Genomic DNA, 15929 nt, shown 5'->3' with positions numbered 1-15929 from the left:
AATATGGGCCACTTCTTTAATATTTTCAACAAAGGTATTAAAATATTGGTGTTAAAGTTTAGGATACGTTTCAGGTACTCCAGTGTACTTTATTGGAGTACTGATGTGCCATGTACGTTTAGGTTTTCAGTTTTGTATTTGTCTTATAGTAAAGTGTTAAAAGACTATGTTAACCTCTGAATTAAATTTAAAATTACCTAATTGGGCAGCTAAAAATTTGTCATAGCTTGCCGCTGGAATTGAAATCTTTGCAGCTTAAATAGGAAGATGCTAAAAAAGTTAAGTGGCTTATAATGTTGGGTGAGCTGGAAGAATGTGATGGTAAAGCATGTTAGTGAGAGGTGGATATGGTCGCGTCTATGCCGCAGTTGGCCCTTAAGAATGTGTTGATGTCTTGATACAGCTGTGTTGGGTTGTTGGCATTCTCGACCTTCCCCTAAGTAGCTGATTCGATGTTCTGCAGTGGAGTTGTTTTCGGTGCTGTTGCAAGAGAAGGAGGAAAGGGCGATACATCAGTCGGTATTGTGCGGGCTGCAGAAGCTTGCGCCGTTGAAGGAACAATCGAAAGGTATGTTTGTAATTTCTGGCATTATTTTTTGTAGCAAGAGAATAAATTTGGGGCCAGAATTAAGGTATCGGAACTGACCGAGGGAGATTACATGTGTTGGGACTGTAATTTTGGGTTGTTGACATGGCGTGTACCTGGAGAAGTTGTTTATGAGCTTTTTAGATAAATTAATTGACTCACGCTAAAGGATTAAACTGGTATGCAGTGGAAAATGGAGTTTGGCGTTTAGTTAGAGTCATTTTCTGTACAGAAGCAAAGGCATAAGTTTTTTACTTTTGGGTAGATTAATACAAGAATTATTAAAATGTAGAATTGTTGAATTTCTATAAACCTAATTAAAGCGTTTGTTTATTTATTTGTTCAGGACAGCACTGTTTTTTTAAATTGGTTGGTTGAATAGATTAGGATTAGCTGCATGTGATGTTAATGGCATCAAGTAATTTAATATGCATCCGGTCACCGGTTTAACAGGAAAGGTGTAAGTTTTTTCATCTCCCAATTTCAATTCTAATTGGTTAGTTAATGTGCTTTGCTGGTCTTCTGGTGCATATGTTATTGGAAAATAGAGGTGTCTTGTTCTACATTTGGTGTTGAATTGGCTACATATGTATTTCTCAATCCGTCATGCCAGTTTAGGTTATTAAAATTTTCAATAAAATCTGGTTTCACAATCACTATGAGGGGAGTTGAAGCAATTTTTGAGCCATTTAAATGCATAAGCAATTTGGTTGTTCATAAAGGACTAATAAGCAACGAACTATGTAGGAAATTCATGTTCCCCCTAGTCGCAAACGTAGTTGTAGTTATGAAATTTATTTTGTCAGCTTCATTTGATTAAGTAATAGTAGGTGTGGTTTTTTATTTGTTGATATGAATGATCAAGGTGGGGTAGTTGTTTGTATAGGGGGGATTTTACTACGATGATCAAGTGAGTGTATAGTTTCGCTGGAAGCATTGAAATTGGCGTAGATGCTATGCGTTTCCGATGTTAACATGTTAGATTAAGTTGCTTTGTTAAAGGGGTTTTTATAAATTGGGCAGGTTGTGACAGCGAGAGTGGTTTTTTTTTGTTGCCTATGCAATTGTTGAAGTTGTTAGGAACCACAAGTGAGGGGATCCTCTAGAAGAAGCAAGTGCAGCCAATTAGGAAATAGATGAACAACATAAACCAAGAGGCGATATCGACGTCAGCCAATCATGAATCGGTGGTGCCAGAGCCGGAGGACGGGGTTTTGAATGAGGTATACGATAGGGGGAAGTTGCAGATATGGAATGTGTTATTTTCCTTTTCAATCTGAAGATGAATAGTATAAGTTAATGTACCGATTGGGTGATCGTAGCGTTGTTAATTGTTGTGCAGGAAACACTTTTTGACATGAGCATGTTAGGGGACGAAGAAGGGTTTCTGAATATGACGCAGACAGAGGTGGAGCCTGAATCTGCTCAGGTACCAAGTCATGTCAGCGTTGAAGATGTGCTGAAGATGGAGTTCATTACCCCTGGGGAAGCAAGGGAATTCTACACGAGTTATAGTAGGCTAAAAGGTTTTGCAATAAGGAACAGTAAGACGGTAAAAAATGCCAAAGGAGATATCGTTAGATACAATTTTGTTTGCAACAGAGAAGGATTTAGGCAGAAGAAGTGGTTAGATAAGCTCGATAGGAAAAGAGAGCACAAGCCTATAACGCGATGTGGGTGTGTAGCAGAGATGAGGATAAAGAAGAATCATGGTAATGGAAAATGGTATGTTTCACAGTTTGTGGATGATCATAACCACACCCTACTCCCTGAAAGGTTTGTTGGATATCTGCCTTCACACAGGAATATGTCTGATGCAGAAATTGCTCAAATGAATAGCATGCGGCAAGTTGGGATAAGCATTCCGAAGATATACCAGTCATTTGCGATGCAGGTTGGGGGCTTTAACTTAGTAAGATTTACTAAGCAAGATATGCACAACGAGGTGCGAAAGCAACGTGCTCTGCAGAGCGGAGATGTGAATGCCGCGCTGCGTTTCTTCGAACATGCTGCCAGAAACGATGAGAGACTGTTTTGGAGGTATCAGGTGGCGGCTGGTTCTCGCATGTGTGACATTATTTGGAGTGATGGTCGAAGCCATGAAGATTATGAGGCGTTCGGTGATGTCCTCGCCTTTGATGCGACCTATGGGAGGAACAAGTATAACTTGCCGGTTATTGTTTTGTCCGGTGTTAATCACCATAATCAGACATGCGTGTTTGCAGCAGCAATGGTTTCATGTGAGTCACAGGATTCGTACAAATGGGTGCTGAGACGGTTTCTAGAATGCATGCGGGGAAAGGCCCCGAAGGCAGTTATAACTGATGGGGATCCTTCTATGAGGCTAGCTATTATGCATGTATTTCCAGATGCTCATCACAGACTATGCGCGTGGCACCTACTAAGGAATGCCACTGCTCATGTCTCGCAACCACGTTTCACACAGTTATTCAAACAGTGCATGCTCGCTGACATAGAGGTTCATGAATTTGAGAGGCAGTGGGAGGCGATGGTTGGGGAGTGTGGTGTTCGAGAGGTTGAATGGGTGATGGACCTCTATAGTAAGAAGTTGTCCTGGGCAACCGCGTACATACGGGGCAGATTCTTTGCAGGTTTAAGGACAACCTCTCGGTGCGAGTCGTTGCATGCTAAGTTGGGTGGGTTTGTGGAGAGTAGATATGGGATATTGGACTTTATTACAAATTTTCAGAGATGTGTTGATTTCCTAAGTGACAAAGAGGAGGAGCTTGACTTTCGTTCCTTTTACGGTACCCCGGTGCTTCAAACGCACTTTCAAGAGATTGAGAGGTCAGCGGCGACCCTGTATACCCGTGAAGTATTTTATAGATTTCGAGAGACCTTAAAGCGGGCTGTGAGATTTAACATTATCGACCGGGAGGATTGTGAAAACGGATGCTGCTACGTGATACAAAAGTATCGCCGACCGGAGTCAACTTGGCAAGTGTTGCACCAGCCGCAGAAAGGAACCTTTGAATGTAATTGCCGCAGGATGGAGTCATATGGGATCCCTTGTGTTCACATAATTGTTGTTCTGGTAGGTATTGATATCGGTTATCTGCCCGAGACTCTGGTCCTCAAGAGGTGGTGCAGAAATGCCAAGAACAATGTGACTTTCGTTAGACAAGTTACTGAAACGGGTGATGCTGCATCCCGGTACCGCAGCAGACTTGGTGCATTTGTAGACCAATGTAAGCGTTTGGCCAAGGTGGCTTGTCTAAGGGAGGAGGACTACAAGGTATATAGCGAGAAAATGGCACGGGATGTTGTCATGTTGGAGGTCAAGAATGGATTGCGTGTCGCCGCAGATGTTAATACACAGCCTAACGGTGAGGGCGGTGGTGGGATAAATGATCCGGTCCGCGTCCGAACAAAAGGCACCGGTAGAGGAAACGTTTCTCAGCAAACCAAGGGACCGAAGAAGAGAAAATGCAGCGCCTGCGGAAAACTGGGTCATCGTCGAACTCGCTGCCCCAATGGGGCTGACCTGCGCCCGGGATGTCGTGGATCGCAACGGGTTCCCAAGGGTCGGCAAGCTGAAGCTCAGGTTAGCACGATATGCTGTGTGTGAGTTAGAATTCATGGGATTTCTAGGGTGGTCATGAAATTTTTCAATCTTTGAAGGATCAATGATTAGGACATGCCAAATGTGAGTATATCCCGAAAGGAGTAGATGATAACAGGGACTCTAAGTTTTGAACATTGTTGAGTTTGCGTAGGTTTTGAGAGTTGTTCATAAAACAAAAAGCATCTACATTTCATGAGCATAGAACATTTCATACATGGTAGAATCAGCATGAAAGTATAAGTAGAACATCAGCAATTCACAAAGTAGGAGAAACATGAACGGTTAAATCTATAAACGTCAATATAGCAAATTGTAGGTATTAGGGTTTGAGGCACATGTGTTATTTGAAATCAATTAATCATGTTGGGAGGGTTCATTAATATTAGGAGTGGTTTTTTTTTTGTCATATGCAGATCCACAAAGATTTGATGTACGTTAACATTTCAATTCCGTTAGAATTCATGTTGGAAATATTGTATTTAATACCCGACTTGCCTCTTTTTGCTGTGCAGGCGACATCGTCACAGACGACTAGACCAGATCACTTGAACTGTTTTGCCTCTGAAGTTGCAACGGGTCAGGTAAGTGCCAATATTGTCCCGTTACAACTGATTCAGTTATGCCACGCATTTTGTTTACGTTTCCATCTCTAGCTTTGCTATCAGTGGGCAAGAACCCTAACTGTTGAAAACATAAATGTAAATTGCAGCAGGAGCTCCAGATGGGGGCGGGCACGAGGAAGAGGAAACTAAGGGTTGAGCTTCCAAATACATTCCCGCAATTCATGTCATAGGAGGCTATCGTAGACAAATAGACTTGTAGTTGCTTTCATTATTCCTCTAAGTGTAGAACATTATTTTTACGGATTACGCACTGAGAGGCTAGCCCCCAACCATGTTGTGTTATTGACAGTGTGGGAATATCAACTTGATTGAGTTTGTTGGGTTGTTATGAAATATCCTAATGTGGTAACAAATTTGTGTTGTAACAGTGGCTTCTTAGCAGCGTATATCATTTCACGGTAATAAAAAAGTTTATTATATTCTAACAGGAGCTTTTGTAATAAGTAATATGTTCTCTTGATGGGGCATGCAAAGGTTGCTGCTTTAGTGCAGGACGTTTCCTCGCAAGGAAGGGTTTCCTCGCAAGGAAGGATGGAGATTTGGCAAGATATGTTGACCAGTAGTCGGAGTGTCAACATATGCTGAGGAATGCACAATCACTCTGGGGCAAGTTTGAAAAAAAAAGGTTATAAGAAGCAAACACCTGATGAAGCCACCTTACTAAAACATATTCATTGATATAGAAACCATCTGGAACTAGAGTTCAACCCTTACACATTAAAGCCTTGATATAGCAATACATAGCAGCAACAATTAAATTAAAAATGTATGGACCTGCTTAACGGTTCCCACTTACATTGTTACACAAGTCATCATGCTAATTAACAATAACAGCTGGGTACATAGTAAGAGCATTTGCTACCCGGCAGGGTTCATAACCAAACTCGACCACCGGAATAATACAAGTAGAGTACAATTACTAAAGTCTGGATTTAGAAATATATAACATCAACAAGTACTTTCAAAAGAATTGGGCCTTGTAAATGGATCCCAACTTCATTCACATAAAACCATGTAACTATCCTAGTAATTAGGGAAGAAACGGAAGACTCCGCCACACCGTCTCCGCCTTGAGGTCCACAAGCGCCTTAAGCTCGCTGTAGTCGGATCCGGCAATCCTGATTGCTGTTTTCATCCTCAATGTGGCCTCATCACCCTGTGAAGTATGTATATAAACAGTGAAGCCGTGATATGAATAATGACAAGTCAATTTCCAGCAACGTACGAGAATTAAGGGGTTCTTACAAGGTTGCCTAGGATAGCTGGGGAGAATCGCCCATTGTGAGACATCCACCAAATGCACCATATTCCGAATTCATCCCTATGCAAAGTGAATTGTGACATCATTAAACGAGTGACGTATAGGGCAAACAGTCGGCCACAATAATTAAAATTCGATCCCCAACAACATGGTTCGAGGGATGTGGTTTTTTATTCCAATAAAATCTAAGAAATTCTGTAGAAAGTAATTATGTGACGAAAATTATGGAGACATCATAGAATGACTTACGCGCCAAGCCTGCTCGGAATGCTCATAGGGTATTCAATGCGTCCCCACGTGTTGGGGTCCAGCGACACGTGTTTAAAGTTAGGCAGATTCTGCTCATGTTTGAAAATCTTGCCGAGGACAGCCATCTGCAGTTCAAATGAGCATGGAAAACATATGAAATTCTCAACAGTTGCACCATACATGAGTTTAGTGTGTGCTATATGCCTTGCGGGTTACTTACTATAAGGCGCATATTCCGCTCACGCCTGGGAACGGACTCCATGCTTGTGCAAACATCAAGCGCATAAATAGCGGTTCTCTTTACATCCAACAATAGCATGTACCAACTCTCAGGTGGCTCGCAAATGGGTACAAACACCTGTTCAGGCGAGCAGCAGCGTACAACATCAGTTAAGATATATCGATACGGTGTTTGAATGCCAAATCTACATGTTATAGATAAATATGGAGCACGAAAGGTGAGACGCTACGTCAAATATTTCTTACATGCTCAAGTTCTTGGGTTGGTGGCATCCATCGTCTCGCATAGCTCTCATGTAAATGTTCCGCCGGAGCTTGGAACAAGATCTCTGCGGCAAATGTTGACGGGAAGAACCAGCAACGCGGAATAGGGTTTGCCTTGGCTTGTAGAGACGAAAGCATTGCAACAGTGTTGATCACCTACGTATTTCACCCTTATTAGCTTTCAACATTGAAATAATGAAATCAAATACTGCAGTTAATTTGGAAAAAGTATCGACGCAAGCTGAAACGTTATTACATCAAAGTGGGGCATGCATTCCGGTCTAAGGGATAAGAACTTTCCCCGGGGCAGGGTTAGTTCGTAATGCTTAAATAAGATCTCTGATTCCCTGTAAATAGGAGAAACACGAATAGGGTTTAAGGTTGGGTGCTGGAGCTATGTATAAAACCCCGAAACAACTGTTGACTGTGTCCAAGTGTTAGGAGAATGTTACCCCATTTCTTCATTCTTGGCAAATATATACGTCCCAAGGCGGCACTCGTCCCTGGTCAGACTCATATCGGCAGTGGGCCTGAACCACATGGGAAAATTCTGCATTGAAAATATTTGTAGTGGTTAGGAGGGATGCTACACAATTCAGGAATAATAGAGTGCTTGAACCCAAAAGTTAGATGTAATCATCCACATCGTTAACGACAGGAGTAAGGTAATGTGACTTGCCTTAGGGATTTGGTAAACCGGGTTGTCCAAGTTCGGTGGCGGAATGCGTCCCCGACCCCCCTTCCACCACGCCGAAACAGAGGTCGTGTCTGTGGCACGGAGTTGGAATGGGTCTTCGGAGGGGAGCCCATGGAGGCATCGTGAAGGGCCGTTGCAGCCAAGTCCGACGTCGACAACCGCGGCGTCTTCTGCCGCCTAGGACCTGGCTCGGAAGATGCATAGAGATCAGTCAGCCGAGTCGTGCTGTCGAGATCCCCTCCGACCGTTATTCTCTGCAAAAAGAAAACCTAGGTCAGCAGATAAACATAAGTTCCGAAGAATGACAGATATTAAAAACTAATATTATGTTTTTAGCATTGGACTGAATAATAAAGGCCTAACAGAAAGTTACCCACAGTATTCCATTTTTTGTGGCTTCGACTTTATGGCTACTTACATATACACACAATAAAATAAGCCTAGAGTTAGCTAACCAAAAAAAAAATTAGCCATATTTATTCCCTTCCCAAAGAAATTCCCAAAAACATTCTGATCAATTACATAAAACATATGGTTGACGGGTATTTCGAAAGTGGGCCAACGCACATGTAGCCCAATGGTTGTTATTTAGGGTGAGCCATGTAGGGAATGGTCATGTAATTAAGGCCCATTAAAAATTTAAATCATGAGCATAAAAATAACGCGGTGTGACGAATATATGCTTAACTGCGGACTTTTAATTTTGAAACAGGGCCGTGCTTTCATATACAATGCCTTGGCCTTGCGTGTTTAGAATGACCAGAGGCTCGTAAAATTTACTGCAGTTTCAAAAAGTTCACACGAAGTTTAAAGGTTATCATGAGCATCAGGTTTGCACCCCTGGCGCACAATAGCCTCCTGCTGCTCATGGGCGCCGGTTTATTAACTAACCACACAATACTGCGTATACATGATTAGGGGATCATGTTTCACTCGGCAGTGAGATTGTTATCCATGAGAAACAGCATAATGTAAAAATTATGTTATGTAGGATTAGATATAGTTATAGCTACGCTTAGGACAACATAATTCGAAAACTTCACCTGCACAGTGGCATTGCATGCTGTAAATGGCTCATCCTTGGAGTCGTTCAACATTTTTGGAACCCCTCGCGACCAGTGAAGGCTGGCTGGTGCTTCGGTCGGGATTAGTGTTGCACCAGTGGAGAGTACGACTGTTGAAGAAAGGTGGTCAAGCAGAACGAGATCATCCTCCGAACCTGAAGAATCCGGGGCAACAACGTCGAGGGTCAAGTTCGTGATGGGGTCACCCAAGATTCCCTTACCCTTTTCTGAACTGCTTAGCTGATGCGTGAACATCTGAGCAGATGCTTCGTTTTTGCTGTTGTTCAAGACATCCGCAGCAGCGCTACCAACACCTACAGGAGTGTTAGGCGCCTGCGGTGTTTTCTTCTCCGTGGCTTCATTATGGAGTTGTGCCTTTGGAGTAGGTATCATCTGCAAAATCTCCTCCTTCTTACATAACGTGGATATCATCGTCTTGATATACACAATGAGAGCCTCCGATCGGGCGGCCTTAACTTCAAGCATTCCAACCGACTGCTCAATGGACATCAAGCGTGCCTCTATGCTCTGCAATAGTAAAAGCTGGAGAGTTCAGGAATCCATGTTATTAAGTTACATGAAATGGAAACCGTTCTTATTCGGGAGAGAAAGCTTTGGGATATACAACCGACCTCGAGCGGAGCTTGGGGAGGTGACTTATACGCAGAAGGCGGAATGAACTCTTCAACAAAAATGCCGGCCGGGGACGCCGCATTAAGGAGGGGCTACATAAACAAAGGACACGCATGAGCAGTGGAATCCATGAATGATGCTCAGAAAAGGATTTGGTATGGATACAAGTTACTGAAAATACAAACTTACCACCTCCATCGTTAGGTCAAGATTCAAGGCCTTCGTTTTATCAGCATCATTTTTCCAGTTTGGTTCGTCGATGTTGCCAGGAGGTTGAAGCCTGGATCCAAACACAAATGAAAACATCAGTTCCATCGCCGAAGTATGCAAATAAAAAAAGGTTGTGACACTAGCAGCGGCGGAATTTCCCGCCACCATTAGAATTTTAATGCTGTGTTATCATTGTGACAGAGGGGTCTTACTCTGACGTTAGGGAGGGTTGATCCGGATCGACTCCCGCACTTTGTGACGCTTCTATTTGTGCCGCTGCACGTTCTACAACAGAGGAGGATGTGACCTAGGGATAAGGATATTTTCAAAGGAGGCCTCTTCGCTACAATATGGATGACATTTTCTCCTCGTTTCCTCCCTTTTATAGAGCCCTAAGGCCAATGTGATGTGACTGATACCTTGGGTAATGATGATGATTTGCTGCGTTGGTAATCCACTGAATCAGCATTTAATGCTTCCGGCTCAATGTGCCAAAGGGTTTGAAACTAAATTAGAAAAAAGTTTGAGCACACCCTTGCATTGCCAAACTATATAAGAAACCATCTTTACGGCATGCCCCCTTATGGCCCCTAATGGCAGTGAAACCCGGTTAGATCACGTTTCGTTGATGGTTAGTATATAACAAGAAACAGTGGCAACATTATATGTTTTCTCCCTAAACAATTAGGATTTTTATTGACAAATCTGTTAGCATAACAACTCGTTAAGAATCACCACTATTACTTTCGCAAAAAACAAAAGTCACACCACTGTTACACTACATAAAGCATCACTCACATCATTCAAGTATTTGATTTGAAGTTTTAAAACTATTTTAAAAAAATCCCCTTCGAGGACAATGTTATTTTAAAGTTGAAAATTCTCATCTGTTCCAATAACTGATTCATATAGCAAGTCACTCTCCGGAGCCTCAAAAATTTTATTTTACCTCTTCATGCAACATTAGCCATAATGTCATGTAGTTATTGGACTACGTATGTAGCTGAATATGGAGAAATGACAAATTCATAATCTGTGACTCAGTTATATCCAATGTTTTGAATGGCAAACCAGTAATCGAATTTTTGAACCTCTCTAACTACCGGGGCGCCGGTTTTCAATTTCAACCGGTTGATCCGTACATGGATGGTCCAACTAAATTCATAGTAAAAAAAAACTGAGGTATACATAACCTCACGAATACTGTTTGATCTTGTCATCTGAAACCCCCCAAAAGATTTTTGTAAAAACTGTAAAAAAAACTTTCATATGACTCCAACCATTATCATCTTGAGCATTACAATCCGTACTTGCATTAAATAATCCACAAACCTCTTCGAATAAGATTTATCTGGTAAATTTTAAACTCCCATTGATGAAAGCAACCATAGCAGTAAAAACTAGAGAATATTTGTGGGACTCAGGTCTAACACACATAACAAGTATACATATTGATAAGTACCAACAACCAAGTTCTCAATTTCATGCATCACGCGAAACTCTGCAATCAAGAAATCTATATACACAAGTTCAAAGCACCCATAGTCATAAATTAAAAGGACATCAGCAGCAGGGTTTACAGGAAACATACAAATGCAGGTTGTTATGCAGGAATAGAAACCTATTCATACTCCGGGAATAAGAATGACGACTTAAACAAGACAGTTACACTCACTAGGCCATCAGGTTGAGAAAAAGAGCATACCTGAACGATATCGTGTAAACATATACACAAAGAAAAATACCATGTCTATGCAGAATGAGTCACGCTTCACCCTTCAACCAATGAGTTCGAACAATTAAGCATGGTTCAAGCAATCAGAAGCACGGGTCAGTAGAAGCATCTCCTATGAGGTAATCGTGCCGCAACACTAATATTAGACAATCAACAGACTTTAATGCAACGGTTACAAGGTTGAAACCTGCCAAAACTCTCTAGACGTGGTTGGGACGCCGGCGGGACAGAATGGGCCAAGAAGAAATGACGCCGTCGGTAGGAGACTGCGGGTACGAAGACGGGTCCGGCGGTGATTGCAAGCATCGGACGATTGCTTCGCCACACGTCGTGGCTGCGCCAATAGATATGCCTAAAATTGGGTCCACGCATGTTGGCCGGGCGCCGGTCGCTGGGCGGAAGTCACGGCGTCTCTACCTCGACAGAGATAAACCGAGTAGACACCTGAAGCGTCAGAGGTGAGGGTGGAGGCTACAGAGAGGAGCCGGGGGACGTCTGTGGGCGTCCGTGAAGAATGACTAGGGTTCCCTTTGGCCGCTCATGATGCAACACCCCGCGTTTCGGCAAAATTTCAAAACCCGTATTTTTCAATTATTAAATTTACATATTATGCCAGATTGTATCTTAACTTTACAAAAAATATATTCAAATAAAATTTTAAACTGTAAAATATAAATATAAAATCAGTTAAATTTTATTTTATATGAGTTGGTAAATAATTCGATTAATATATTCAAAATTTATTGAGTAATTACTTTTATCAATGAATTAATTATGTAATATAATTTTGCAAACAAATATTTTCAAAATAAAATTGATTTCTATCATTACATAATTCATATAACATCAACATATTTTTAAAACATAACTTATTTATATCACCTTATAGATGTCAAGAAAATATTAATTTTTAATTATTTTGGGATTAAAAATCGAGAGTACATAATTTCTTTAAAGAGTACATACCTAAACCAAAAAGGTAATATTTTTAAGTAAAATAATTTTTACTGTGAGAAATATTTACATAAATAATTCTATTAGAGAATAATATGTTTAAGAAAGTCATTCGTTCATAAATTTTAAATATAATAACTTAATTATTTATTAAGTTATTTAACTTATATTTTAATTTTCCTATATGCTCATGTTGTAATTTAAAATATTAATTTTATATCGGTAAAAAAATTTGTATCATAGCAAATCTTAACGAATCAAAAATTTGATATTCTCTGTATTTTTTTATTTTAATGTATTTTAGAACCAAAAATTTCTACATTTAAAATTTGTATAGTAAAATACGTGATAATCTTATTATTAACACATGTATGTACGAAATGGTAAAACGGATCGAATTCATCGAGGCGAGACGCTGAACCCTTTAAATCAGGTGGGTCCGGCTAGGATTTATAACCTATCAAATTAAAAAAATGTGGTTACTTAAGTATATGTGTCCCAGTTACGTGAGGTTATTTACTTTATTTTACAACTTCGTTTTTATGTTCAAACTGTCTAATTCATTTTTTAAAACAAACATGGTCATGTTCACAAATATTATGTTGAACAATGATAACAAGTTAAAATATTTCCAAAATATATTAAATAAAGGATATACGGAATTTTACTATTCTTCATCTATATTAAAGTTTTTAATTATAATTTTATAGTCTATTTTATTCTTAAAAAAATAGCAACCAAACGGGCTTGCATTTTATTGACCTCATTTTTGACATACCCATCTTAGTATATTGTATTTATTATTACCTTAGCATAATATGATTTATTGACTCCTTTATGTAAAGTAATTTAAAAAAAAAGATCTATAAATAATATCATTGGTAAAAATCTATCTGTACTAAATAAATACTAAATTAACTATGTCACATTAATATTTAAAATTTAAAAACATGTTACATATTTCATTAAATACTCTTACATATATCATTTATATTTCTTACTTTTTTCGAAAATTATATTTTTCTACCTTGTTTGTTAATTTTGTATTAGACTGCTTCAACCGACCAGCTCTAACGGGTTTTAAGAGCATTTGTTATTTATCCTCAACATTGGATTCTTTAACTTTATAAGAAATCAAGATCGTCATTTGAAAATAGTAACTATGGGTGTTCGTTGTGCAGTTTGAATAGGTCTTGAGTAAAAAAAAAACCTCTTCCGGTTCGAACACTAACTTATTAGCGGTGAAAGATGCTTTCAAAAAAATCGGATCCGGTCGGATCTATTTTAATGCGGTTCGGATTTGATTGGACCGGCGATTCGTAAATTAAATAAATTACCATATACAACAAGTCACCATATGAGATTCACGGCATAGGATTCAATGGTCCCAGAACGCTTGGAGCATTAAACGGTCGAATTACATAACATATGTTTTAAGTTTCTCGATAACTGCTAAATGGTTTTTTTCTAATTTTAATTACAAATTATTCCCATATATTTTATTTATTCATAAAAAGTTTTTTTTGTTTTATAAAATATTAGTTTCTCATTCATCTATTATGTTTATTAATACTCAAAAACAAAAACAGGAACGAATTAGATCTTCCATTGATCGCAATAACTTTCTATCAATCCCAATCGATTAAAAGTTTATCTTTGGTGGTCCGTTACTTCAGTCGAAGATTTTGAAATTGTGTTTCTTAAAAATTCAATCCATTGGATTAACAAAACAATCGATTGAATTTCATGTTTCTCATAACTCAATCGATTGGACTGCAGGTTACCACAAAACAATCGATTGAAAGTTGCAAGGCAGTATGATTTTCGCAAATATCAATCGGTTGGTCATATTATCCAACCGATCAAACGATTACTACAATCTGGGTTTTATTATAACTCAATTGATTGTTTAAATTACCCAATTGATTTATATTTAAAATTAGAAACGGACTATTTACCAGCTATTAAAAAAGTTAAAAAACATGTTGTGTTACAGGATCACTTAATGGTTCAAACTTTATGATACCATCGAATCCTTTGCCCAGATTCTAAATGCTTAATAATAACGTAACAAGTTCGAAGAATACCTGAAAAAGCACAATGATAGGATTACAACAGAAATAAAATTATATGTAACTTAACATAAAAAATTAAATAATATTCTCAATTAAACAAATTTATAAAATTTTAGTACCACGTTAATAACATTAACATGCCAAACCAGTTGAATATGTTACAAGTCTTACTGTAAATATAGTAATCGAATAATAATATTACAGCACATTGTGCGGTTTCGATTGGATTCGATCGGTTTTGAAAATACCATACGAGGTCCAACTTGATCCACCGGTTTGCAGAAAATTAAAACCAATCACATCCGAGTTACTGCGGTTTTAATCGATTTGTAAATGGATTTAATTCGATGAGCGGTTTAAGTTGGATCCGTCTGGATTTGAACACCCATAATAATAACAATCCAATATCTTAATTAAGTGGCGGGTTAACCACCAAGAACACCCCCAAATTACTCGAACGTCGAAAGAAAAATCCTAAATTGTAGGTGTTACAGTGGGTAACCGGAGATTAATGGATTGGATGGCGTTTGTTGGCCCAATCGTTTGAAAGAGGAGGCCTTCGAGTGGATCTGCACCTGGGGGCCTCCGTCCGACTTGTGTGCGTGAAAGAATGGGGTGGTACCTGCAAAGACACTCCGATGCCTAAGTCAGCAATAGTGTAAGCATTGGGACTTAGTGATACCTGAGGGGTGCCAGCGTATTTATAGTGGTGAACCAATAACCACCGTTGAAGTAGTGCCACATTTTTAGGTGGATAACCGTCCCTTTATCTTAGGGAGGTTGAGATATGGCTCCTGGAAGTGGGTAGAGAGATTTTAGGGGCAGTTATTCATTTGAATGAGTGCTTATCTGCCAGCTAACCTTCGTCCCGACTTCTTTGGAGCAAGTCATGGTGAGTGCCGACTTCGTAGTATGAAGGTCCGTGCTGAGTGAGGCTCAATCCATGGGTTTAGGCCTTTTGCTTGGACCAGGGCCTTTACTATTGGGCCAGGGAATGAACAGTAAGAATAATAATATCTTATCGTTAATTTATTTTATTAATTTCTTAACTCAACAATCTTCGTTTAAAGACATGCTATTTGTAAGGGGTTACTTAGAACGATATGGATTGATGTCGGACCAAACTGAGTGAATAAAAAAAAAACGAGGAATTCAACCGACTATTACTCCGGTTTGCTACTTGATTTGTACAAACAAAAGAACCGATCCCCAGCTGCTCAAACACAAAGTTAACCTCTCAATCAGTGGCGGAGCTTAGTTCAGACAAGGGGTGGCCATGGCCCCCCCAAACTTTTGTTAAAAAAATTAGTAATACTTTTTCAAAACATAAAAAATAGTTCAGTTGGCTCAAATATTTTATTATAACTTAAAATACCAAAGTTTAATCTTCATCTCTTGCTTTTATTGCACAATAATTTTTAGTTTTAAACATTCAAAACATATTGGATTTAGACTGAATTGAGTGTATTCGCATTTCGCAGCTCTCTTATTCAATAAGCAACACTCCCTTTACCTTTGAGTTTAAATATAAAAAATTAGGTATTTTTTATTTATGTAATTTAATATTATTTTATATTTTACCGTTTATTTACTTTAATTTTTTATATGATAAAAAATATTAGAATATTCAATAAATATTGATATTATTGTATGTGTATAAATTGATAAAAAATTCAATAAATATTATAAATTTTAATATTTGTCTTTCTAATTTTTTTTTTACATATTTTACTGGATATATATTCAAATTTT

General features: G+C 38.9%; 1 protein-coding gene across 3 annotated transcripts; it reads left to right on the top strand.

Moving 5' to 3' along the window:
- Positions 1-329: 329 nt before the first annotated feature.
- Positions 330-5136, top strand: LOC130954201 (protein FAR1-RELATED SEQUENCE 5-like). 3 transcript variants are annotated; one of them, XR_009076219.1, is made up of 3 exons: positions 330-568; positions 4685-4753; positions 4882-5136. XR_009076219.1 is itself a non-coding variant. In XM_057880931.1 (3 exons), exons 1-3 carry the CDS (start codon positions 2817-2819, stop codon positions 4963-4965), a joined length of 1485 nt encoding a protein of 494 aa, XP_057736914.1. In that variant the 5' UTR covers positions 2788-2816; the 3' UTR covers positions 4966-5136. The 3 variants fall into 3 exon arrangements, 2 of the variants coding, with proteins under 2 accessions (XP_057736914.1, XP_057736913.1); XM_057880931.1 differs by lacking the exon at positions 330-568 and adding an exon at positions 2788-4151 and having other exon boundaries at positions 4885-5136; XM_057880930.1 differs by lacking the exon at positions 330-568 and adding an exon at positions 2788-4151.
- The last annotated feature ends 10793 nt before the right edge of the window (positions 5137-15929 follow it).

This window comes from Arachis stenosperma, chromosome 10, assembly GCF_014773155.1.
Source record: "Arachis stenosperma cultivar V10309 chromosome 10, arast.V10309.gnm1.PFL2, whole genome shotgun sequence".
In the NCBI taxonomy this organism is placed as follows: Eukaryota; Viridiplantae; Streptophyta; class Magnoliopsida; order Fabales; family Fabaceae; genus Arachis; species Arachis stenosperma.
This window is presented reverse-complemented; position numbering and strand designations above follow the sequence as displayed.

Bases quoted from the DNA above. Each gene is read 5' to 3' on its own strand.
- LOC130954201 (XM_057880930.1), top strand. From the start codon at position 2,817: ATGGTTTCATGTGAGTCACAGGATTCGTACAAATGGGTGCTGAGACGG. The intron at 4,152-4,684 runs GTTAGCACGATA...TTTGCTGTGCAG, and splicing joins GTCGGCAAGCTGAAGCTCAG to GCGACATCGTCACAGACGAC. The intron at 4,754-4,881 runs GTAAGTGCCAAT...TGTAAATTGCAG, and splicing joins CTGAAGTTGCAACGGGTCAG to CAGGAGCTCCAGATGGGGGC.